This window comes from Siphateles boraxobius, unplaced genomic scaffold, assembly GCF_051911475.1.
Source record: "Siphateles boraxobius isolate OS27281-9 unplaced genomic scaffold, OSU_SipBor_1 89, whole genome shotgun sequence".
NCBI classification, from domain to species: Eukaryota; Metazoa; Chordata; class Actinopteri; order Cypriniformes; family Leuciscidae; genus Siphateles; species Siphateles boraxobius.
Genome location: NW_027509218.1, coordinates 3,293,689 through 3,320,818, shown reverse-complemented (window position 1 = coordinate 3,320,818; position 27,130 = coordinate 3,293,689). Strand labels below are relative to the sequence as shown.

The 27,130-nt window shown below is 46.2% G+C and overlaps 1 protein-coding gene across 6 annotated transcripts in view; it reads right to left on the bottom strand.

Moving 5' to 3' along the window:
- thrb (thyroid hormone receptor beta) overlaps positions 1 to 27,130 on the bottom strand; it is a 614,287-nt gene that overhangs the window by 67,691 nt on the left and 519,466 nt on the right. For all 6 annotated transcript variants that reach the window (XM_077222560.1, XM_077222558.1, XM_077222562.1 and 3 more), the window contains one exon: positions 13,057 to 13,107. In XM_077222560.1, coding sequence (XP_077078675.1) covers positions 13,057 to 13,107 — 51 coding nt within the window. The remainder of the gene's footprint in view (positions 1 to 13,056; positions 13,108 to 27,130) is intronic.

Sequence of the window (27,130 nt, the reverse complement as noted above, 5' to 3'; positions counted from 1 at the left end):
TATGACGTAATTTGTATATATTTTTAAGATGGAAAAATGCGGTTTTACAGACGCTAGACACGTGCCTTTCAAATGACAGATTGGTATCAAAGAGCACACCCAGGTTCCTAACTGACGACGAAGACTTAACAGAGCAGCCATCAAGTGTTAGACGGTATTCTAGGTTATTACGTATGGAAGTTTTTTGTCCAATAATTAGAATCTCTGTTTTTTCAGAATTTAGTAGTAGGAAATTACTAGTCATCCAATTTTTGATATCAACTATGCATTCCGATAATTTTGTGAATTTGTGAGTTTCGTTAGGTTTGGAAGAAATATAGAGCTGAGTATCATCAGCATAACAGTGAAAGCTAATTCCATGTTTCCTAATGATATCTCCTAAAGGTAGCATGTACAGAGTGAACAGCAGCGGTCCTAGTACTGAGTCTTGTGGTACGCCATACTGAACTTGTGATCGATAAGACATCTCTTCATTTACTGCTACAAACTGATAGCGGTCAGATAAATATGATTTAAACCATGCTAGTGAAATTCCACTAATGCCAACATAGTTTTCTAGTCTATTTAAGAGAATGTTGTGGGCAATGGTGTCAAATGCAGCACTAAGATCAAGTAACGCTAATAGAGAGATACAACCATGATCGGATGATAAGAGCAAATCATTTGTGACTCTAATGAGAGCTGTCTCAGTGCTATGGTGCGGTCTAAATCCTGACTGGAAATCCTCGCAGATACCATTTCTTTCAAGAAAGGAACAGTTGTGAGGATACTGCCTTTTCTAGTATCTTTGACTGAAAAGGTAGATTTGAGATCGGCCTGTAATTGACTAATTCTGTAGGATCAAGTTGCGTTTTTTTAACAAGCGGTTTAATCATAGCCAGCTTAAAGGTTTTTGGTACGTATCCTAGAGACAAAGACGAATTAATGATGTTAAGAAGAGGATCTATGACTTCTGGAAGCATCTCTTTCAGTAGTTTAGTCGGTATAGGGTCTAACATACATGTTGTCGATTTAGATGAATTAACGAGTTTGCAAAATTCTTCCTCTCCTATGGCAACAAATGAATCAAATTTTACCTCAGGGAGACTATAATGCACTCCCTGATGTGATGCTGTAGTAGACGGTTCCATAGTTATAACTTTGTCCCTAATATTATCAATCTTATAAGTGAAGAAGTTCATAAAGTCATTACTGCTGTGTTTCTTGGAAACTTCTGGGCTTGAAGCTTTCTTTTTCGTTAGTGTAGCCACTTTTTCAAATAAATACCTTGGATTATGTTTATTTTCAAATAAACTTACTGGTGGAGAGGAGACAGTGATGAAGCCAATCAGTATATGAGGATGATTAGGAGGCCATGATGGACAGAGGTCAAAGGGCAAATTTGGCCAGATTGCCGGGGTTACACCCCTACTCCATCCTGGGATTTTTAATGACCACAGAGAGTCAGGACTTCGATTTAATGTCTCATCCGAAGGATGGTGCTCTTTGACAGTATAGTGTCCTCGTCACTATACTGGGGCGTTAGGACCCACTCAGACCACAGGCTGAGCACCCCCTGCTGGCCTCACTAACACCTCTTCCAGCAGAAACCTGGTTTTCTCAGGAGTAGAGTACAAAAGAAGAAATACACAATGAAAATGAAAAAAATGAACTCAGTCGCCCAAATTTAACAGGCTCTTCAAATATGCTTCATTCTTTGTTAATATTTTTCAAAGTTTCATTTTCGCAAATTGTGGATTCTGAATGCATTGCCACAGATTTCGCTTATGCTTCGTAGTTTTTCGTTGGCTTTTTTGGAACAAACCTCTCGTGGGGGTGGGCTTAACAGTTATCTACTCTGATTGGATAGTGAGCTTTTGATGGACAGGTGCTCTCTGGCCTGGAAGTACAGACGTCGCTCAGTGGCGTGCATATTGGAAAGCTCTCGCTGTGATTTGTATGCAATATACGCCGTGCTTTTTATTACTAAATATGTAAATAATATTTGTCCTTCGATCGTCTCGGTCTGTAAAGATGAGCTCTCAGGAGAGACACGGAGTGGTATCATCTTCCTCCTCCGCTTGTCCTTCAACGCAGCTTGAAGTAAGTTTGTGTTACTGAAGTAACCAATAACATCGATAAAAGTTTTATTCATGTACAGTGTGCAACAGTTCTGGCTTTATGTCTCTCCTGAGAGCTCATCTTTACAGACTGAGACGATCGAAGGTCAAATATTATTTACATATTTAGTAATACAAAGCACAACGTATTGCATACAAATCACAGCGAGACCTTTCCAATATGCGCGTGCCACTGAGTGACGTCTGTACTTCCAGGTCAGAGAGCACCAGTCCATTAAAAGCTCACTATCCAATCATAGTAGATCACTGTTAAGCCCACCCCACAAGAGGTTTGTCCCAAAACAGCAAACGAAAAACTGCGAAGCGTAAGCGAAATCTGTGGCAATGCATTCAGAATCCACGATTAGCGAAAACGAATCTTTGAAAAATATTAACCCTTTCACACGTACGATCGCACCGGTGTGATCAGTCTTGGCTGGTCCCTGGAGCGTAGGATCACACCAGTGTGATTAGGACGGTCAGTGCATCACGTGATCAACTGCTAAATTCAAACGTGCTTTCGCGCGTTTGCAAGCGCTGAGCCAGAGAAGGACGCACTCAGTGCTGTCATATATCACAACTATTGAGTGTTTTCAACCGCATAATGTTTATTTTAGGTTTCAGATATTTAAATACACACAAGTACTAGCAAAACAATGATTTTGAGTTTGTAAAATAAACACTGATGTCTATGGAAGCGGCAATAATAATCATTTACATTATAATAAGACGACACGTTTTATTCATATGAGATACACAATGTGTAAGTAGCTTTAAATTTGACCCTATTCTTCTCCCAGTTCACCGGCCACTTACTTTCATGTATTTCGTGAGAAGTGGAGGAATTGACGTGTTGTAAATCCAACAGATCCGATTCTCTGAACTGTGAAACAAACTAACATGGCGCCGCCCATCGCGCATACAGCTCAACTAACGCAATCGTTATAAAGGTGTTTAACCCTCTGGGGACTTTTTTTCTTATCAGTGCAAAAGAGACTCAAAATACTCTGTTGATTTTGATCTTTACATATAAGTGTTATACATAATTCAAAACTGTCAAATGTCTTCTTTTATTTGTGTACACTCATGATAAAAACAAAATGTTTTGTTTTTCGTAAAATAAAGAAAATAAACATGATGCGCGTTCTGCCGTCTCTCCCAATGTGAAGTTCATTCTGAAACGCGACAGAAAATGATCTGTAACTCAGCTTATGTTTGTCAGACAGACTTAAAATGTATGTCTTTACAAAGCTTGGAATCTCTATTTTCAAATGATGTAAATTATATCAAAAGCAAATATTCTCTGTTTAAGTAATCAGTATGAAAGCAACGACATGTATAGTTTCTCAAACACGTCCTAATTAACTCTAATGTGACCACACCCACGCGCGCAAGAGCGATTGACATGCAATTGATCCACGGGAAGGAGCAGACCTGAAAACGCCCTCGTCACCTCAAAACAAAGAATCAGGGACTTCAGTAGCCTACTCCTCTGCTTTACATCGAGTTTAGAAGACTGTGTTTGTGCTGAGCACCTTGAATTTACCTCAGAGGAAATAGAAGAATTATTTTTTGCGATTTGCGATTTTGCGAGAAAGATTTTTAAGGTAAGACATCCACTCATAATGTTATTGTTATACATTTTACATTGCGCAACTAGTCAAACTGGTGCCAGACTAAAACGTACGTTGTGAAATGATATTGGAAAAAAACATGAAACCTAATTTAAAATTTATATACATGTACACGACACGAGGATAATAAAACACAGCATGATATACGAGTATCTTATGAGTGTTTACTCTAATATGGTGAATATAATGTTTAGGAAAGTGTTTACTGATAAATACTGTGTTTGTGGGTATCTGCTCAAACGTAGATATGTATATGTGGTAACAATAATGTTTCATAGTTTGGAGCGGCTCAATCGCTTCAGTAAATGTTCTCTACACGTGCTGTGAGTTTCAGTCAGTCGCGCTGTGCGTTTGTAAAGCAAAACACGCCAAACAATAGGCATTGGGCAATCTCATTTCATAACGTCATAACGAATGGAAACATTTGAAGTAACATGATCTATACATTTTTCTCTTGTGTAGTGTTTCAGAAGTGTTAATTTTTTAACGATTTATAGGCCGCCTGGTATAGGCTATTATTATTGCTATTTTATGCAGCCCTACACATAAAATGAACACCAGGTTGGTTGTGCCTTAGGCATGTGTGTAGCCTACAGTACACATATATGCCTACAATGCACAACCAACCTGGTGTTCATTTTATATATAATGTATGTGTGTGTATTTTGTACATTTTAAATCGCAATTTTAACCAGAAAAATCTAAAATGTATTCCCAAAATCGTGCAGCCTATAGTTTATCTTGATATCAGCATGTTCACAGTTGTTTCTTTTTTTTTTTTTTTTTTTTACAGGGACCAGATGCCACTGGATGAGTCCTGCTGACTTCAACATTCACATGAGTCTCTGTACATGAACATGGTGAAATGAAAAAATCAAACACCTTGGAAATGACAGGTATGTAGGCCTACTATGTTTCAGGAATGGCACAAAGTTATGTGACTGTTCAAGTCTCTGTCTTTAGGTCAATGTGTTCAATAATGTGCTTTTTTGTCCTTTGTTGTGTATCTTTGGATTATGTTGTGTTGTAAATAAATCCAAACAATCAAAAATCCATTATTTTTTAAATCTCCTCATTCTTCGTGCAAGGCTCCTCATGATGATAGGGCCTGATAGCACCTGATAGGGCCATTAGGGGAGGGTCTTTGTCTTTCTCAGATGTAAAATGCATTCATATTAATGAGAGATCACGCCCCTTTGCATAAAGCTTTCTTACACAAAACACGTCATACAAATTTTAAATGACTTTATTGTCTTATCTGAATGAGTAGTCAGGAGGATTTTCACATAGTTTTGGAGCAAATACTCTAGGCTATGTGATACAATTTTCAAAAGTCTTGTGAAGAAATAATAAGTATGGGTTTTATGACAATATTTCAGTGACAATTTCTTTTTGTTTTTTCACAAACCACGCATAAACGTCACTATCTCAACTACAAACTTTTACATACATGCTGCTGACATAATACTGTAGCAAAGTTTGTGCTGAATACAGTGTAATAAGACTTTAAGAAAAGACTTTATACGATTATAAGCTCACATCTAAAAACTTGGGTTGACAGTTTTTAGTCTCAGACTAAAGACTTGCAATAATATCAAACATGTTTGATATGAAAGATAGAGAAAGACTGGCATAAATCGGGTCGCCGACTGCAGATTATCACCTCACATTTAACGATCGAGACGACGGGAGCGCGCCGAGACTCCAGTAAGATTCCTAAAGACTGCCGGTCTTTAGTCTGGGACTGTGAAAATCCTTTGGTGTACGCCCGGCATAACAGAAATAAGCACAAATGTCAGAACACCTCCAGGACCCAGAAAATACCTCGAACCCCAGAGGGTTAAGAGAAACACATGGTCAATAAAAATTTCTTTCACATAATGCTTTACTTTTTATGTGTCAGAATGTTTGAATCAATGTGCTAACACACTATCACTGTAAAGCTGAGAAAAGTGGAGAGGCTTCAAAGAGTCATTTTTTCTCCATTCCTCCTGCAATCAACTGCATGTTCTGACGTTTGGGGAAGACAACTGGTGATTCCACCTCTTTAAACCAGTGTCGTTCTCACTTAATTTATTTTTGCTAAGTGACAGAGATTGTGTGCGCAGTGGAGAACATTGCAAACATTAGGGGCTTTCGCACCGGAGAAACCTTTTCATAGTACCTAGAACTAATGGTGAAAGTACCTGGATTTTGGCGTGTTTGCACAGCAGGAACTAGGAACTATTTTAGTTCTATGAACTATGGGTCTGCGGAATTTGCATAGCGTATCTCCGCCCTATCTCGTGGGTATAAAAGGAAGACGCTGGCAACATGCAGATATGTTTCTTCGCTGAGGAGCCAAGATTGAGCTTCAGGCGATCCCCACGGTACAGCGGAAAGTGGCAGGAAGACGTAACGTCTCCGTTCCCTACTCATGGAACGAGGGTTACATACGTAACCGAGACGTTCCCTTTCGTTGTCACTCCGAGTTACGTCGGATGACGACGAATGGGGTTACCAGTCTAATCACGCCACCTTCTCGGCTGCTTTCAGTGCCCTGCGTAAATCTGAGATCCCTGTCGTGAGACTGGCACGGACGAAGGACTCCTATTTAGCACAGGAATACCAAGGTACACTGGGGAGCATATCCCAAGGTTTAGGGGAAATGCAATTATTGCCAACCCAGAGGGGGGGACTTAGAGAATACACATATGACCCGAAGGATGCATATGGAAAACACTGGGGTGTCCAGCCGCAGGTGGAATATTTCAACCCCAGGGGTGGCAAGGTGACTTGCCAAGGAAAAGACACATGCTCAGAGAGGCTTACCGTGGAAATACACATGTGGGGGTCGCTCAGGGGAGGGACCATGCACACGGGAGGCACCTAGCCGACGCGCAGGCAATAGACACTGGCACCGACATCAGGAGTGCTGGAGGAACTCAGGGCTTTCGGGGAAGCTCACCTGAGGAGAATATCGCAAGTATCCAAACCGTGGAGTGGAATGGCGAGCAAGCGAAGACACCTGAGTGGGTCCAGTACTAGCTGGTTGAAGCGAGTACATGAGAGGACACTGGCTCCAATTGGAGATTGTAGAATCTGGCGAATGTGTTCGGTGTCGCCCAGCCTGCAGCTCTGCAGATGTCTGTCAGCGAGGCGCCATGCGCAAGAGCCCAAGAGGACGCCACACTCCGGGTGGAGTGGGCAGTCACACCAAGGGGGCACGGTCGACCTTGCTGCTGGTATGCCAAAGCAATGGCGTCCACTATCCAGTGAGACAACCTCTGCTTTGAGAGAGCCTTTCCCTTCAGCTTCCCACCAAAACAGACAAAGGGCTGGTCTGAGTTCCTGAAACACTGCGTTCTGTCTAAATAGGCGCGGAGGGCGCATACTGGAAAGGCTGGGTTTCCCTCCTCCAGGGACAGCGCTTGCAGGTTCACAACCTGGTCCGGGAAGGGAGTGGTAGGAACCTTGGGCACATATCCAGGCCGGGGTCTCAGGATTACGTGAGAGTAAGCCGGCCTGAATTCCAGGCACGCTTCGTCAACGGAGAATGCGTGCAGGTCCCCTACCCTCTTGATGGAGGCCAGTGCAACCAGGAGCGCTGTCTTCATTGACAGGAACTTAAGCTCCACTGATTGCAGAGGCTCAAAGGGAGCACTCTGCAGGGCAGTTAACACCACTGAGATGTCCCAAGAGGGAACGAGAGGAGGGCGAGGAGGATTCAGTCTCCTTGCCCCTCTCAGGAACCTGACGATCAGGTCGTGCCTTCCCAAAGACTTACCTTCAACAAAGTCATGCTGCGCGGCAATGACGGCGACATAGACTTTTAGGGTGGAGGGAGACAGCCTTCGCTCCAACCCATCTTGTAGGAAGGAAAGCACGACGCTGATCGAACATCATTCTTGGCAAGAAGAGCACCAGTTGACGAAGAGGAACCACTTCGACGCATAGAGATGTCTCGTGGACAAAGCTCTAGCGGAAGTGATGGTAGCCACCACCGCTGGTGGTAGGGTACTCAAACCTGCCTCGTCCCATCCAGGAGCCACACGTGGAGTTTCCAAAGATCAGGTCGAGGGTGCCATAGGGTGCCCCGTCCCTGAGAAAGGAGGTCCTTCCTCAGAGGGATCGGCCAGGGAGGTGCTGTCGCAAGAAGTACTAGTTCGGAGAACCAGGTCCGGTTGGGCCAGCAAGGCGCAACCAGAATGACCTGCTCCTCGTCCTCCGTGACCTTGTGCAAGGTCTGTGCAAGAAGGCTCACTGGGGGAAACGCATACTTGCGGCCCTGCGGCCAGCTGTGCGCCAGAGCATCCGTGCCGAGCGTGCCCTCGGTCAGGGAATAAAACTGGGCGCAATGGGTCGAGTCCTGAGAGGGAAATAGATCTATCTGTGCGTCCTGGAACTGGACCCAAATCAGCTGAACCGCCCGGGGATGGAGCCGCCATTCCCCGGGAGGAGCTAAAACCGTGAGAGCTCGTCGGCTACACAGTTCAGAGCTCCGGGGATATAAATGGCACGAAGTGACCTCAGATGCTTCTGACTCCATAAGAGGAGGTGGCGGGCGAGTTGCGACATACGCGGGAGCACAGACCACCTTGGCGGTTGATGTACGCTACAGTCGCAGTATTGTCTGATCGGACTAGTACGTGTTGGCCCTTGAGCACTGCCCGGAACGCACGGCTTAGAGCACGGCTTAGAGCAAAACGTACAGCCAGCAACTCGAGGCAATTGATGTGCCATAGGCGGAAGGGTCTTGTCCAGGAGCCTGCAGCAGCACATGGCGCCCCAGCCCATGGAGGAGGCATCTGTCGTTACAACAACATGCCGCCAAGCTCATTCCAGGGGCACTCCGGCCCGTAGAAAACTGAGGTTCGCCCACGGGGTGAAGGTCTGACGGCAGATTGGAGTAACTGGTAATCAGAGGGTGCCGTGTTGCCATGCCCACCTCGGGACTCGGTCGCGAGGCCAAAGCTGAAGCGGTCTAATGTGAAGAAATCTGAGCGGCGTTGCTGCGGCCGCAGATGCCAAATGCCCCAGGAGCCTCTGAAATAATTTCAGTGGAATCACACTCTTGCCCTCGAACTGTCTCAGGCAAGTCAGCAGTGACTGCGCGCGCTCGCTCGTAAGCTGCGCGGACATGGCGACCGAGTCGATTTCCATACCGAGAAAAGAGATCCTCTGCACGGGGCAGAGTTTGCTGTTCTCCCAGTTGACCCGAAGGCCCAGACGGGCTAGGTGCCGGAGCACTAGATCCCTGTGTTCGCAAACCTGATCTCGAGAGTGAGCTAGGATCAGCCAGTCGTCGAGATGGTTCAGGATGCGAACCCCGTGTTCCCAAAGGGTTTTCACGACGACCTTCGTGAAGACGCGAGGAGACAGGGCTAACCCGAATGGGAGAACTGCGTACTGCTATGCCTGCCCCTCAAAAGCAAACCGCAGGAACGGTCTGTGTCGAGGGAGAATGGAGACATGAAAGTAGGCGTCCTTCAGGTCGATCGCTGCAAACCAATCCTGGGGCTGTACACATTCGAAAATGTGCTTGGCAGTGAGCATCTTGAACGGCAGCCTGTGAAGAGAGCGGTTCAGCACGCGCAGGTCCAGGATTGGCCGTAACCCACCGGTTTTCTTTGGGACAATGAAGTACGGACTGTAGAAGCCGGACCTCATTTCGGCTGGAGGGACAGTCTCGATCGCACCCTTCGCCAGCAGGGTAGCAACCTCCGCTCTCATGATATGGGCATTGCCACCGACCAAAGTGGAGCGGACTCCCCTGAAGCGGGGAGGAGACCGTGCAAACTGAATCACGTAGCCGAGCCTGATCGTTCGTGCGACCCAGCGGGACAGGTTGGAAAGCTCTAGCCAGGCTCCCAAGAACTGTACCAGCGGGGTCATGCGAACCACAGACTTCCCGTCGGTGGGGCAGCGAGGCGGAATGACTGTCCCGGACGTGGACGTCATGGCGGCCCAGTGTCGGGGCATAGTCAATGACCGCATCCTGACAGAGGAGACCAGGGAAGGACGAACGTTCCACGGGGGTCTGCTCTACCAGGGGGCTGGCGACAGAGGGGGATGAGAGCTTCACGGTCCGGGGACGGCGCGTGCTGTCATCCAGCTCTGGGACAGAGGGGGACGAGGGGTGCACGGCTCGGAGGCGGCGCACCGTGTCGTCCGAGAACTCTGTGTGCTCAGGGATGAACATCTCACTTCTTTCTTTAACCACATTAGGGTGCTGCCTCTTCACAGGCTGCCGTTCAAGATGCTCACTGCCAAGCACATTTTCGAATGTGTACAGCCCCAGGATTGGTTTGCAGCGATCGACCTGAAGGACGCCTACTTTAATGGTGAGCAGCGGGGAGTGGAGAACAAAAGATTCTCCCCCGACCCTCCACCGGGGGAAGGAGTGGTCCTGCTACCATCTCCTGAGAAGTGAAAATCATCCCTGAGCAGCCCGTCTCAGTTTAGCGGGGGGCGGGGCAGGAGAGGGCTGGGGCGCCGCCTTACGGCTTCCTCCGCGACCAGGCCCGGGTGGAGGCTGCTGCTTGGGCCGGCCGGGAGGGGGGGGACCGCAGAAGGGAGCCCTCGGCGGCGAACAGACTGAGTATTCTGCCCGGTCGGCTGGGTGGAGGCAGCAGCGGCCGTCAGGGCAAAATGTGCTTGATAGCCTCAGTCTGTTTCTGCGCAGTCGAGAACTGTTGGGCAAAGTCCTCGACTGCACCGCCGAAAAGGCCGGCCTGTGATATGGGGGTGTTGAGCAGGCGGGACCGCTCGGCATCCCGCATATCAGCGAGGTTCAGCCAGAGATGTCTCTCCTGGACCACGGCTGTGGACATCACCAAACCCAGGGAGCGTGCGGTCACCTTCGTTGCTCGGAGAGCAAGGTCGGTGGCGGCACGCAGCTCATTGAAGAGCCCTGGGTCTGTCCTACCCTCATGCATGTCCCTGAGCATCTGGGCCTGGTAGACCTGCAGAATGGCCATGGCATGCAAAGAGGTAGCTGCCTGTCCCACTGCTCTGTAAGACTTCGCCACTAGCGTAGACGCAAATTCTCCTGCTTTGGATGGGTGCTTAGGCTCACCACGAGAAGAAGCGCTCTGAGGACACAGTTGCATCGCAACAGAGCGCTCAACCGGGGGGAGCCCAGTGTACCCACGGGCAGCCGCCTCATCGAGGGGAGGAAAGGCGGATGAGATCAACGAGCGGTCACGGGAAGACATGAGGGTCTTCCAGGACTTTGAGATCTCATCATGTACGTCTGGGAAGAAAGGTATTGGGGTTTGACGCGGACGGGGGTCCGCGGCCTTACCAAAGTACCAATCATCCAACCGCGAGCACTCGGGACAGGGTGGAGGGGTCCACTCTGAACCGATGCTCGCGGCAGCCCGGGAAAGCATGGCCATCATCTCCGGATCGGACTCGAGCACAGCCGTATGCACACCGGAAGGTGGTAACTGTGACGAGTCTTCACTTCCAGAAGAATCAGACCCACCTTGTGATGCTGCGATAGACATAGTGTCCTCCTCTGGAGCACCAAAGGAAATCCGCGGGGCATCAGAAGATGGTCCCGCGGAAATCCCCTGAACACTCGTTGGTTGCAACATTGGAGAGTCGGATAGTCGGACGGATATCCAAACCGTCACCCTCAGATCACCCTGGCCACCAGCCGAAGTAGAACCTCTCGTGGAGGCGCTAGATCGGGGTGTGGATGAGGGGACCCTCACTCTTGCGAGATCAGTGAGTCTTGATCGTAATGTTGCGATGGTCATGTTCCCGCAGTGAGAACATGAGTCATCCACGAGCGCTGCTCTAGCGTAATCTATGCCCAAACACACTATGCAGCGCTCGTGCCCATCAAAGTCGGCCACAAGTCTACCGCAACCAGAAGTGCACGGGCGATGCATCTTTAAAAAGACGTGCCACGTGCAAGCTCTTTTGTGAGAGAAAAGAAACTCTGAGAGTGTTGAAACACCCGGGGAGAAACACACTCACTGGCAAACCACTGCACAGATAAGCAGGACAGTACAGAGATGGCTTGTGAAACGAAGGATTAACTTGGTCGTCATCCGACGTAACTCGGAGTGACAACGAAAGGGAACTGAGTTTACAGCTACTCTGAGAGAGAGGGAGAACAACATAAAATAAAAAAAAATCAAAGTATAATATCTGCAGAGTTTTTAAAATCAAATTTAAAACCTTTTAAGACCTGCCCAAATAAAATGAATACCGTAGTCCATAGAACAAACTCATAATCTCCAAATAAATTCTCTATCATAGATTATTTCACTTATTTAAACAGGCTGCAGCACACATTCAACTGCAAAACAGGGTAACTGCAAGTTGAAAATACTCAAGAGATATTTTATTTAATATATGCATATGTATTGAAATTGGTACCAGTGTATTAGTATATACACATTAAAGGTTGATTGTTATTGGATTTTTCCGGTTCAATAAAGATTAGTTTGAAGCAAAGCGCAAAAAAGATTATTGTGCCGTTAATAGTAAAATCGGTGTATTGCATGCATTCAATAATGATTACAAGCTGCTCTGAAAGCGTGAACCAGTAGAACACTCAGCAGCGCTGTGTTTTGACTTTAAGCGTGCAGCTTCACATTTCAATAAAATTATCGCCTTTTGTTTAGTTGAATGATCCCATTCATTTTAAATTTAATAATCACATTAACCCATATCACAATTCCTTTGTTTTTTTGTACCCAAATTTAAGACCTCTTAAAATTATAACTTTTGTTATTCCATTTGATATTTAAGACCTTAAATTTGATCAAATTGACCTTGGTAAAGATATTGTAAGGGCCTGAGGAAACCCTGTAAAAACTTTAAAGGAATCCTTACAATGTCAACTTTTATATGAGTCATGAACAATCACAGTCAATAATACAATTAGAATTCAACCTTATTTACTATTTTAGTGCATGTTTCTGAAATAATCATGTAAATGATTAATCAGTGCATGTCATTGGACAGAAATATGTAATACTAAAACTTGCTTTGTCAACTTTATTTTACCACTGATATTACTTTCTTTGATTATGCAATGTTAGCCAATAGCATTGTTTCATCAAACTCACATTTCTGGTATGTGTCAGTCACTTCTCACCATTCAATCAATTGCTGGTGAATAAAATCAAGTCCCTCCCCTTTCTCATTGAATGTACTGTTTCCCTCAGAAATAGGTCACATTAGTAAGTAAAATGAGGTTAACACTCTTCCATCTCTGACATTATGATCTGTATCCCCTCATAAAACACCCACTATAACAGCACTTCACGAAAGAAAGATAGAGAAAGATGAGAATAAATGGCTGATGGAGGGTGTTACTGTACCATTCTGCATGGGCTCATCTTTCCAGCGGGAGGTGCATTTGTCTGCTTGCTCTAAAATAAATGGGAGAGGCACATTAAACCATATTATAAAGACATTAGAAAAGCAAGACAGAGAGACAGCTTGCGAACACAAAATTTGGGAAACAGCAAGTTCAGGCCTCGACAGTAAGAATGGTCTGATGGTCTGGGACCAGTGTGAGAGAGGTTTGGAGGTCAATTCAATTGCACCTTCAGAGTGTTGTAGAAAACTGGAGAAGAAGCATGTTTGTATATATATTGTATGACACATGACAGCGAGTCTGCGATATTCGGATGACATAAATAATTGTGTGTATATATATAGATATATATATATATATATGAAACAAATTGCCAAATACGTGCTATGTTTATATATAAGTCGCATATTTTAGGTCTAAATAACTGCATTTTCACAAAAAAACCTCTTCAAACTACATTCTGTGACACAACAACAGTATTATTTGTAAAATCATGGTGGGTTGGCTTATCTGCCATGACACTCACTGTGAGAAATTCTGCAAGCAGAGTGATGCAAACAGTGAAACGGTTCCCTTTGTGATACTGGTAGAATATCGCATGGCTGGAAAAGGCTCTCAGCCAATCAGTACAAAAAAAATCTAGACAGCATTTAAAGGCATCTTATGTACGCTCCTAAATTCTAGTTCTAAAGGAGAATCGTATTTATTCTTTTTGAAGAAGGCAATCCCAGAATCCATTATTGAGAAAAACATTTCATTCAATAATGAACATAATCAAAAATGGACAATTTTAACCTAAAATCTAACACCAAACTCTAAAGGAACTGATCAAGTAGTGTCTCTTGTGTGTTTCTCATTTGGCTGCACAATTATGACAAAAATATTTGTTTTAATATCTGTATAATTGTTATGTCCCCAACCGTTATCCCCAATATTGCTTTTAATTATGGCTGCACATTATTGGAAAAAACTGACATAGCATTATTTACTTTTATTTACTTCTTCTGCGATCTGAAGAAATACAGGAAAGATCACCGGATGATTTGAATAGCTATGTTTGGAAAGAATAAATCCTTCCAGGAGTGCAAAATAAAAATAATTTAAAAAGCTTGAAAATGTTTTTTTAGTCCACAAGACTGCAAACCATCCTTCTAGGGCTGAAAGATTTGGGATTATTTTCTCTTTAAAAAAAAAAAAATCAATAGGGGTGTTTACACTTGGGTTTACGCTTTAAACTAACACAAACCTCTTTCAGTAACTATAAATCAAATCTTTTAAAAAAATCTCTCCACTTGAGTTTGACAAGATTGAAAACCATCAAGCTTTTACTGTATTTTGATGGGTTGCTGGCAAATGGATTCACACTGCTGGTTTCAGATAGCCTGGGAAAACCCAGATGAACTTCCGGCAAATTTAGATTTGCTCTGCAAGTTAGTCTGGCGAAGAGCCCATTCAAGCTCATTTCCAATCTCTCCAAATCGAGGCACCAATCACAAACGTTGAGGCGGGCTTTACAAGATGACGATCGATCTGATTGGTTTTAGATCTATCCAATTGCGCCCAGAGGCATTTGAGCGACGTCCGTTTCCAAATCGAGGCACGAATCACAAACGTTGAGGCGGGCTTTACAAGATTACGATCGAACTGATTGGTTTTAGATCTATCCAATTGCGCCCAGAGGCATTTGAGCAACGTCCGTTGGCGACGCCCCTTTTGAAGTGAGCTGTGAATGAACCTTCCCCAGACCCTAACTCAGTTACGACTGAGAAGGGTCTGGTTATAACCAGGCTAGGTTTCAGAGTGAATCTATGGGAAACACTGTATTATGGGCCGCACATTTGTGCATGAGCTGTGCCACTCTGGAGCATAAAAGCATAAAAGACACTAAACCATGTCGCAATATTTTGATAAACTCTGCAGCCCTAATTTTGATTAAAATGACCTCCTAAATACTGCATGATTTACTCTTTGTAGCTACATATCCCCCCCCCCCCCCCCCCAAAAAAAGCAGAGAAGTATAATCCTGTATTACTTGATTGCAGCAAAAAGACAACAAATCTGTTAATACTGCACAATAGATCTCTTTATGAATCTATTTGTACTGTCACATTTTGGTTTTGTCATTGTCATGTTTCTGTGTCTTGTCATGTGATATCCTGTTTGTCATGTGATCCTGCCATGTGTCTTGTCATTGGTTAATTGTCTGATCATAGTTCACAGGTGTCCCTTGTCTTGTAATTAGTCTGTGTATGTAAGCCCTGTCTTTGTAAAAGTGTCTTGGTCAATTATTGTTTTCTGTAACTGATCCACTGGAGGCAAACCTATTGAGAACCCAAGTGCAGTTTATTACAAACAAGATCAAACATGAAACAAAAACATGGCGTGGCATGACAACTCTAAATTAAGACATGAACATGAGCTTGCAACTAGTGGTCAGCAAAAAACAATACTTGACAAAGACGCATGATTTTTTTTCCCAAACCACTTCAGCGGAAATCCCGCCCTGCAGCCGATTTCATTGGTTTAGGTTACAGTGACGGGTAGGTTTAGGGATCAGTGTTTGGTGTAGGCAATCAGTACAGTGATTGACATGACCAATGAAAACTTTAGAATCGGCTGTAGGGCGGGATTTCCGCTGAAGTGGTTTGGGAAAAAAAATCACGCGACAAAGACATATTCATCTTCTTCTTCTATTAGAGTTTTTTGGCGGTTGGCACACAATGAAATGGTGCATTACTGCCACCAACTGGTATGGAGTGTGGAACAGAATGACTATTACTTAATTACAAAGAAAAAAATTAAAATTAAATCCTCTCAATCATATTAATTATTCTAAAATAATGAAAAACACTTTTCTTTAGAATTTTTCCTAATAATTTCTACTAAATCAAACCGTACTCTTTCCTTTTTCAAATTTTGGATAATTTCCCTCCTTTTTCCCTCATATGTTTTACAGTGTATCATGACGTGCTCCATTGTCTCTTGTTGTTCACAGTATTCACATCTGCCGGTGTTACGTTTACCTATTTTAAATAAAGTGCTGTTTAGTCCTGTATGTCCAAATCTAAGTCTAGATATAATTCTCTCATCTCTCCTTTTCCTTCCTGTACATCTAATTTCCCCCACTTTCTTCTGAATTTTGTAAAACCATCGCTCTCTTCTCTCTTCTTCCTATTGCTTTTGGCCACCTTTTCTTCAAACTCTCTTTAATAATGCTCTTCATTTCCATCTTACTGATGTTAACTTCTACATCGATGTCTTCTCTTTTTGTGGCCTCCTTTGCAGCCTTATCTGCCTTTTCGTTTACTTTAATTCCAATATGTGCTGCTACCCACACATATATAACTGTAACTGTAATACCCATCATTTGAATTCTATATAATGCTTGATGAATTTCTAGCAATATATCGGCTCTACTATCTGAATGACTGCTCTGTAAACTGACTAATGATGATGCAGAATCTGAACAAATAATAGTTCCCTTTCAGTCGATAACGTCGGACGTAGTCGACGCGACTGAAATGGGATCACGCTAGGGAGCCTATCATCTTCGAGTACTATTGAACGAGCCAATGTAATTGGCGTGCGTGATTCGCATCACACACTCCGCCCCCGCGGCGCGGGTATAAATACGGAAGTGGATGCACGCACTAGTTGCCTTTCGCTTCGGAGCCGATCGTTTGATGTCTCTGAGAGTGCTGTTGTCTACAACGAGCGAGTGTGTCGGTGTTCTTCAGGAAGACTCTCCCAGTGCTGGTGTTCTACAGCGCGAGTGCAGCGGTGATCGCGAGCTTTGAGCTCTCAACTGCTGTTTTAACAGCAACAAATTTCTAAATGTTTGTGTGTGTTGATGGCTGGTTAGAGGGCGGAAAAGTGAGTGCTTCACTGTTTCAGTTCTCTGTTCAGTGTTGCCGCGGTCATTTCCCTGTGTGCTCCGGCACTGGTGACGGTCCTATTTTCTGAAAGAGCAACACGGGTGCGTTTGCGTCTTTTTCAAGATGTCATTCCGCCCGTGCATTTCTGGGTGCGGTCGTTCCCTGTCTCTCTCTGATGGTCACAACTGTTGTGTCACGTGTTTGGCTTACAGCACGCTGAGACAGCTTTTGTGGACAGCTCATGTTTTCACTGTGGGAACATGACTGTCGCAGTGTTGAGGGCGAGACTCGCCTTCGTTCGCGGAGAGCGAGTCCCCATTACCATGCCCCACCCTCGGGTGCTGTGTGGGATGGGTGACCGGAGGATAGTGTTGGATGTCCCGCCCGGTAACCATTCCCTGTGGGCTCCTCACTCCTCCCTTCCACTGCAACCACTGGAGCCTCCTGTGTTGTCTGCTGGTCCATCTGTAATGGGTGGGCCAGCGGTTTCACTCGGGGCTCCCCTGGAGGACAGGACGCCGATGGCAGCATCAGAGGGTGAGCTGACTTCTGGAGATGATGACTCGGCTGCATTGTCTCCCTCCGGGAGTTCAATGTTGCCCGAGCCGGATCCAGAATTATCAGCTATGCTGAAACGGGCCGCCGAGGCTGCCGGGCTCGAGTGGAACCTCCACCGTGTCCCGTTCAGTCTCGGTTGGAATCTGGAGTTTGGTATCTTGGGGCGGGCCGCGCTGGTTCTCAGCTCGCCGCCCCAGTGCCTTTCTTTCCCCGAAATGCATGGAGAGCTTATCAGGTGGTGAACAGCATCTTTCTCTGCCAGAAACTGCCTGAATAGCTTTTCCCCCTCATTACCCTTGATGGAGGAACGGTGAAGGGTTGCGAGGTGTCCCTCCATTGGAGTGGTCTGTCGACACAGGTGCACCTGTGTCCGGCGGCCGCTGCCTTTTGGGGGGATCCTCGTCTCCCCCCTAAGGCCTGTGAGTTTCGTCCGTTCCGACGGGCAGAGCTTACAAAGCCTGTGGGCAAGCCCCTTCCTCTTGCGTGCCATGGCGTTGCTGCAGGCTAGGGCACCCATGGCATGCACGAGGGTAATCCAGACCGTGCGCTCATAGGTGAGCACCGCACTGCATCCGACCTCACCCTCCGGGGTACGGGTGTCGTAGCGTGCGTGATCGGTCTGGCGATGTCCACCTTGGTGGTCCAGTAGCGCCTTCGTTGGCTCAGCCTGGTTGGTATGGCGGATGCGGACAAGGTTCGGTTCCTGGTCTCCCCAATTTCCCAGGTTGGGCTGGTCGGCGACGCGGTGGAGAACTGCATCAAACAGTTCTCTGCCGCTCAAGCGCAGACGGAGGTCATCCGGCACATCCTGCCCCGGTGGCCAGGTGCTGCCTCCACCCGCCGCCGGTGGCAGCTCCTCCGCCTGCTCGTCGCCGTGGGCGTTCTCCGGCCGCCGCTCCTGCTGGCCCTCCGCAGCAGCCTCCACCCAGGCCTCAGCAGGGAGCCGGCCGCAGTAGAGACGCCCAGCCCGCTCCAGGCGCTGCCAAGCCAGGTGGCAAGCGACAGCGAAGGCATTCCGGAGCGGGCCGCCCAGGAATGGATGAGATGCTCTTGGAGTGGCACGATCACTCCCTCCCCCCGGGTGAGGGCCGGGTGGAGCCTTTGTTTGTGTGTGTGTCTGTTCCGCCGCTGGCTCCCTAAAAAAAAAAAAAAAAAAAAAAGCGGAGCAAGCGGTACCTACACTTCAAGGAGAGAGCAATTTCATCTGTTCCTGGGTCCCAAGAGGGCCAGTCTGGCGGGTGTGACCCTGTATAGCCTTACACCCCTCAGCTCCCCCTTGGTCGCCAGCAGGCAGCTTGGTGCGTTCGAGGACCCGGTCATCCGCCTTCTCACGCGCCCCCTGCCGCTTGTGGAGACAGGTAAGTGTTGCACAGCACACTAACACCACTCTCTCTACTTTGCTGCCCCACCTCAGGCTCGGCTACCCCGCTCAAGTCAGTGATAGTCATCACATTAGGTGTTGAGCAGACGTGCTCCTGAAAATTCAGTGATATTCATCACACCGAGTGTTGAGCAGTGCTCCTGACTTGTGCGTGCTTATCTTATCCTGCTGGCGAAGGATTTGATATAGCCGCTCCTCCAGCCGGTACGAAGGCCAGTTGTAAACTCGTTCTTCGTGCTACTAGGTGGTGGGTCGTGACCATCTTGGCCCAAGATTGGTCTGCAGCTTTGACCTGAAAGACATGTGCTTCAGATCTCTACCTCCCGCACCGCAGGCCATCCTGTGTGTTGCGTCTAAGGGTGGAGTATCAGTACAGTGTCCTTCCCCTCGAGTGCTCCAGAGCCCGTTGGGTCTTCAGGTCAACTGGAAGAGAGTAATCTCGCCCACGGGCTGAGTATCTCTTTTCTAGTTTTGGAGAGGTACTCGGTCCAACATGTCTCTCCAATGAGAATGTGTTCAGCTGGTGTTGAAGTGAGAAAGGGTCCCACTGAAAGAGCTTTCAGAGGCTCCTGGGGTATATGGTAGTCGCAGCCTTTGGCTCCCTCCATATGTGACCGCTTCAGCGCTAGCTTCACGATCGAGTCCCGAGGTGACCGTGGCAGAGCAGCTCACCCTGTGTGACTATAGTTCATCCCGGTCTGCTGCCAAACCCTCTTCAACAGAGCGGCCATGTACAAAGGGCGTGTTTTAACGGGGGCCTGGGCGACCCCCGACTACATGGGCATTCGTGCCTCGAGTTGTTAGACATTGCGACCGTTGCGCAAGCTTCCCCTGCATGTCACAAACTCACCCGTCACCTCCTCCTTGGAGTCAGACGCTTCTGAGGGCGCCTTATTCCACTCCTCCCGCTTACTCAATCGTGCCGCCATCGAGCCTCACGACAGTTATAGCCAGGGCAAGTGGAGACTCCATCCCCTGGGTCCGGCTGGGTCATGACCATTCCGGGGCCGCTCAGTTGCCCCCCCGGTTTTATTTTTCCGCCAGTGTTTGGGTAAACCGAGCGGACTACCCTTGGACAAACACTGGGACTCAGCGGCCCCAGGGGCCCGCAGAAATGCGTTTAACCCCAGTGAGCCTTCTAAAAGTGACTGCGACTCATGGTCGCCTTGCGCCTGCAAGTCAGTGAAATCATCACTCTTCATGTTGAGCAGATTTGCTCCTGAAACTCAGTGAAGTTCATCGCACTCTGGTGTTGAGCAGCAATGCTCCTGTAGCTCAGTGAGTCCATCACAGGTAGCTCAGTGAATTCATCACACGCAGTGCTGAGCAGAAATGCTCCTGGTGCTCAGTGAAGTTCCTCGCACTCAAGTGTTGAGCAGAAATGCTCCTGAAGCTCAGTGAGTTTATCACACTCAGGTGTTGAGCAGTAATGCTCCTGAAGCTCAGTGAACTTGTCACACTCAAGTGCTGAGCAGAAATGCTCCTGTCGCTCAGTGAGGTTCTTCGTACTCAAGTGTTGAGCAGAAATGCTCCTGAAGCTCGGTGAGTTTATCACACTCAGGTGTTGAGCAGGAATGCTCCTGAAGCTCAGTGAACTTGTCACACCCAAGTGCTGAGCATAAAATGCTCCTGAAGCCCAGTGTTCTTCACATGTTGTGTTGAGCAATGCTCCTGTCTTTTGCGCCCGTCACTTGCACCTACGTGCCATGTCAGGAGAGGAACAGGTCTTCATAGTTGCCCCTCATTGGCCCAACTAGACCTGGTTCCCTTCAACAGCCTTCCTGACTTCCCCTGGATTCGGGGACGGGGCACGATGGCACACGCGTTCTTCCCCCGGAGATTCCGGGCGGTCTTACATCCGAACGCGGAGGTTCAGGTGGCTATCACAAGAACATGTGTTAGTTACCATCACTTCTGCGAGCACCCCCTAGAATTGGGTAGCGTGCTTACGCCTTTAGAAGTGGAACCTAGTCGTTGAGTGCGTCTTCTCCCCTGAGGAGATCCTGAAAGCTTTCGATCACTTCAGTGCTCTCTTTCCTGCAAAATGGGTTGCAGTAGGCTGTTTTCCTAAATCACCCTCAAAATGATGTTGCCTCGGTGTTTAAACGACGCTCATCGTGTTGCAGAAGTATGCAGAAGCACGTTCTGATCGTCAGGTTCCTGAGGAGCAAGGTCTTGTAAATCCTTGTGTCCCTCTTTATCCTCTTGGGCCTTGTCCCTGGTGCGACTGCACTGCAGAGACCGCCCCTGAGCCACTGCAGGTAGTGAGTTAAAAATTCTGTTATATCAGTTCTCCTGCTCGCGTGGTCTCTACTAGAGGGTAGGGACTTGCTCGCTTTCGGTCAACGGATTGTGCCTGGAGTCTGGGCCGGCTAACTCTCACAAGCTGAGACCCCGGCTCGGATTGTGCCCAAGGTTCCTACCTCTCCCGTAATAGGAGCAGGTGGTGAGCCTGCAAGCGCTGCCCTGGAGGAGGCAGATCCAGCCCTGGCTTCTCTGTCCGATTCGCTTGGACGTGTACAGAATGCAAGTCATAGACCTCAGACCAGCTCTTCAAATATCTGTTGGAATTCAGCAGAGAGGGAAGGCTGTTTCCATGCAAAGTTGCACTTAGTGCTTGCCTTCATTTCGGCAAAGATCCGAGATGCAACATGTCCACTTAGGTGTTGAGCTCCTTTATGATGAGTGTAAAGTGCTCCGCCTGGGCGTTGACGATATACTTTGCTAAACAGATTCTAGAGTTGGGGGCTGGACGACACCTAGTTGAACCGCTGCTTCCCGTGGGCTCCCTTCTCATGAAGCCAGTTTCACCGTGAGCCCGGTTCAAGTGTCGGCTTGCTGCGCCATTCCCCTCCTATGGACTGGATACGTGCGCCTTTCTACTCCAGTTGAGTTCCCTTAAAATTGAACCCTGTTGAGTTCCTCCACACCCCTCCGACGTCGGACGTGCGGAACGTCTGGTGTTAGGCCTACCACTCGTAAGCAGTGTGGAACCTGTGTTAGGCTGGGTCCATATGTTGCGGTCCCTTCGGTGACCCCATATGTGTATTCTTCCACGATACGGCTCCCTGCGGTGAGCCCGTGTCTTCCCTCGGCAGAGTCTCTCTGCCGTCACTGTCCGGTGTGTCTCCCCCCGTCTTAGGCTGGAGCCACCCCAGTGACATTCCATATGTTAGACTGCCCGGTTTCCGCCCAGTTCATATGTGTATTCTCCACATTTCCTCCCTCGGGTTGGATGTGGCTTCCGCAGCGTCCCTTCCTTCCAACGTACGGGGAACGCTTTCCCAGTGGTCCTGTAGGAACAGCAGTGACTTCCCTGGCCTAAGCCCTGTCCTTCCCCGCCTTAAGTTTGCGGGGGCATCAGGAGGCTTTGGTTTAGGCACTGGAAGGTGGCAGCATCAGTGGCGTGTTCAATGGTTGATCCCATTTCAGTCGCGTCGACTACGTCCGACGTTATCGACTGAAAGGGAACGTCCTGGTTGCGTATGCAACCCACCGTTCCCTGAAGGAGGGAACGGAGGACGTAGTCCCCTTGCCACTACCGCTGGACCACCGCTGACCCCGGGTTACTCTCGGCTCCTCAGCGAAAAGCAACTAGTGCGTGCATCCACTTCCGTATTTATACCCGCGCCGCGGGTGGCGGAGTGTGTGATGCGAATCACGCACGCCAATTACATTGGCTCGTTCAATAGTACTCGAAGATGATAGGCTCCCTAGCGTGATCCCATTTCAGTCGCGTCGACTACGTCCTCCGTTCCCTCCTTCAGGGAACGGTGGGTTGCATACGCAACCAGGACGTTCTCAATGGTCTTACTTCCTCTATCCACTGTACTGCTAACAGAATTGCTAACATTTCTCCTGTGTATACTGATATATTATCACTTTCCTCTTCGCTGTTGAAATATGAAACTCTGGAACAAAAAAAGCTACTCCTACCCTATTATCTAAACTCTTTGATGCATCTGTGTAAATCTGGATACAACTATAATAATTATCAATATATTCCTGTACAGTATATATGTCAAAAATTAACCCCATGTCTTTGTTCTTCTTTCCTAATAATACTAGAACTACTTTTACTTCTGGTAATATCCAAGGTGGTACTATTGGTAATGGTACTGTTGGACTGATTTTTAATTCCGTTAATTTTAACTCTGTTGCTTTTTGTATAACTGTCCACCCAAAGCTTTTTGTCTCTCTCTTCTCCTTTTCCCCGCAAGATTTTAAAGTGATTTGTGCTGGGTGATCTTCATTATGGCCCTTTATATTAAAGCAATAACTCAGAGATAGCTGTATTCGTCTCAACTCGAGTGGCATTTCTCCCATTTCCACCTGCAGTGCTGCCGTTGCCCCTGTACATAATCTCAAAGCCTGAAACTGAATTGTATCTGATTTTTTAAGAGATGTGCTTGATGCCGATCCATACACCACATATCCATAATCTAATACCGATCTAATTAATCCACAATAAATTGCCTTCAGTGCTGTTCTGTCAGCTCCCTAATCACTTCCCACCAAACACCTCATAACATTTAACACCTTCCTACATTTTTCAATTACTTTCTGGATATGTACATCCCATCTTATTCCCTCATCAAACCATATCCCCAAAAACTTAAAGCACTTCACTCTTTCCAATTCTTGATTATATAACTTTAGTTTTACCTCAGTACATATTCTTTTCTTTGTAAATAACATTATCTTTGTCTTATCTACTGAAAACTTAAATCCCCATTTATATGACAACTCTTCTATTTTCGTAATAGCTTCCTGTAGCTTTTTGATTATAAATTTCAGATTTCTTCCCCTCTTCCAAATCGCCTCATCATCCGCAAAAAAGTGAAAATCCCATCCCATTCTCTATTTCCCTGTACACATCATTTATTAATATGGAGAATAAAGGACTTATTATACTCCCTTGAGGTGTTCCGTTTTCAACAATATATTTCCTTGAATAACTCTTCCCTATTCTAACTTGTATCATTCTTCCTTGTAAAAAGTCCTTAAACCATCTATATATTCTTCCTTTGATACCTAATTTACGTATTCTAATTAACAAACCTTCTCTCCACATCATATCGTAGGCCTTCTCTATGTCAAAGAAGACAGCCACTACACTTTCTTTATTTACTTGTGCTTTTCTAATTTCATGCTCTAAACATACAGCTGGATCCATTGTATTTCTTCCTTTCCTAAAGCCACTTTGATATTTGGCTGTATATCCGTTCTTTTCCATATAGTACGTTAACGTTTCTTTTATCATTTTCTCCATTATTTTGCATATGTTAGAAGTCAAAGCGATTGGTCTATAATTCCCCGGGTTTGTACAATCTTTTCCTGGTTTGCGTATTGGCACTACCACAGCCTCCTTTCAACTCTGTGGCAGTTTTCCGTCCTCCCACACTTTATCATATAGTTCTAGTAATACCTCTGTTGTGAACTTTTTCTTCTCAAGTGTAGAAAAGATAGAGTTGCAGACCAGGAGATTGTTGAGGTATAAGTTCTTTATTTCGTCGCTGTAGTCATCTCAATCAAGTCTAGTCTAAGGCAGTATACATTTAGTTCATATACCCTTTCAGGGGGAGGAGTTACATAAAGGTGGAAACAAAAGCATGTAAATGAGGCATCTGGGTTAAGGAATGTGCCCTAGACTGAGAGTGTTACCAATCCTAATCCAATCAGCATAACAGTGTAATGTAAATATCCTAATCCAATCAGCCAGACTCTTCACCGATACCTTCACATTATCTTAATGGCCAGGCAGTGCATAAAGACAAAAGGTGATAGTCTCAGTGCTCTGACCAATTTAACTTACAATAGAGAGCTGGACAGACAGGAACAGGCAGGTTTGTGACATCATTTACCTTAGATACAAAATTCACACTAATAAACTTTCTCAGTTTCTATGCTATTGAATTGGAAGCTCAATTATACATTTAAAATAAAATTTGTAATCCTACATTTCCCCCTTTGAGAGTTCTAAATAACTCTCACAAAATACAAATTTAAAGACTTAAAAGTTAATTCTTGTAACTTGTGATCGTTACAGGCACATAATGCGTGTTCTATGTTTGCTTTTCTGCAATTGCATGCTGACACAGAAACAAACATGCAAATTTAGGGTCCGTGAAGTTCTTAAGGGTAATAGTCTTTTCTGTTTGGAACTGTCATTTCTTTGTGAGGGGCGTGAGTCATTTGTTGAATGAAACACTTGATACTGTGGACGCATAGATAGTACGCTATTAGAAGAAATAACAGCAGAATTGCTATTTCCTTTATCCACAGCCAGGGTTTCCCAATCAAGTTTCCGAACCATGAAAAATTTACTTCAGTCATCTGGTGTAATTTTGCTGAAAGATCAAGAATGTCTTGTTGGATTTTGTTCAAGTTCTCTGTTGGATCCATTAAAACCCGGTGCAGCACTCAGGTCCGATGATGGTGCAGGCTCCTTCCGTTGCTAGAATGTAATCTAAGGCCACTCTGTTCTGTAAGATCATTATCTTGTGCGAAGCGAGAGTGTCTGTGATGTTACTGGTACGACAATCTTGATCATGTTGATGGATGACTGAAGGTTTCGTATGTGAGTCTCTGCGTTGTGTATTTTTTTCTTTTTCTTTTCTTTATCCTTTTGTGATAGTTGGCTCGGAAGAGGGTCAAGTTGTTTCTTGAGGTTTTCTTGTGGCTTCATACGCAGATGACGAGGTCAGTGCGTATGGGTCTCGGGAAGTCATCAGTGGTATCTGCACAGAGTAAGAAAGAAAACAAAAGACAGGAGAGCAGTATTTGTTCAAACACTAGGGTTGTAAACTTCCGAGTCTGCTAAGCAGTAGAGCAGTATTTGTTCAAACACTAGGGTTGTAAACTTTTTCTGGGTCTGCTATTGTCGTTCCATCTCTCCCTATTTCTTAATTCCTTTGACACCTAAAGAACAGTGAGGTAAGGATGGACTAGGATAGGGCCTATGAGGGAAGTCTTCACCCCAGGGTTAACCCCCGAAGCCTATTGCATTCGGTTCTTCCCGGGGCTCCTCACTGGTTCTGTGTCCTAACCTATCCCTGTTGGTGGGGGAACAACCTTACAGTGTGTACAATGAGTCCAGGTTTTCCTTCCCTGACACAATACTGCAGCGGCTGTAATCAACATCACTTGATGTGGCCCATGCCACTTTGGTTCTAATGGCTTATTTCTGAATGACTTTATCATGACCCATTGACCTGGGATGATTGTGTGTCCCCCTTCTGGTGAAGTCTGCCAACATGACTCAACTCTCCCTCTGGCACTCTGTACCGCCTTTGTTAGGTTTTCACAGTAAGCAATCAGGGCATCTGAGGTAATGTGTACATCAGCATTTCTAAGATCAATCACACCTGGCATCTGCATGGGGCGTCCAGTAATAATCTCATGAGGGCTCAGTCCTACTGTTCTGTTAGGTGATGCTCTCATACTACACAGTACTGCTGGCAACGCTTCAATCCATGGTACTCCTTCCTGATGCATTTTGCTTAGCCTGATTTTGATTGTTCTGTTTGCACGTTCAACCTGTCCTGATGCTTGTGGCCTATAGGGGCAGTGGAGGTTCCACTTAATCTGCAACATTCTAGACACTTCCTTGACTGTCTGTCCTGTGAAGTGTGTACCTTGATCTGAGTCAATCCAATCTGGTAATCCCCATCTGGGAATGAAATCAGTGACAAGACATTTAGCAGTATGTGCAGCTGTAGCACGCCCTGTTGGATAAGCTTCTACCCATCTTGAGAACTTGTCTATTACTACCAAAACATCAGTTTTTCCCTTACAACGAGGCAATGATATGTAATCAACTTGCAGGTGACGAAATGGTCCTGGTGGAGCTGGGGTATGTGCTGCTGGTGTAGTGGCTGCTGGTATATCATTATTTTTCTGACATGTAACACACCTCTTGGCTGTTTCTGTGGCTACATTTCTGAATTTTGGATTCCACCACTGATTTGAGAACCTGTGATTCATCGTTGCTGGACCACTGTGACCTAAACTGTGTATTTGTTGAGCCAAATATGGCAGCAGTGATTCGGGAGCGACATACTTTCCCCCTTTGGTCCAGCAACCAGATGAATCCACTGTGGCTCCTTTGTCTAACCATGTCCATGCTTCATACAGAGGAACGTCTTTGTACAGATCAATTATTGATTCAGGAGGCATAATTGTCTTCTGTGCTGCACTACCTGAACACACTTGTACAGTTGCATAGAAACAAGCCTGTTTAGCTGCCATATCAGCAAGAG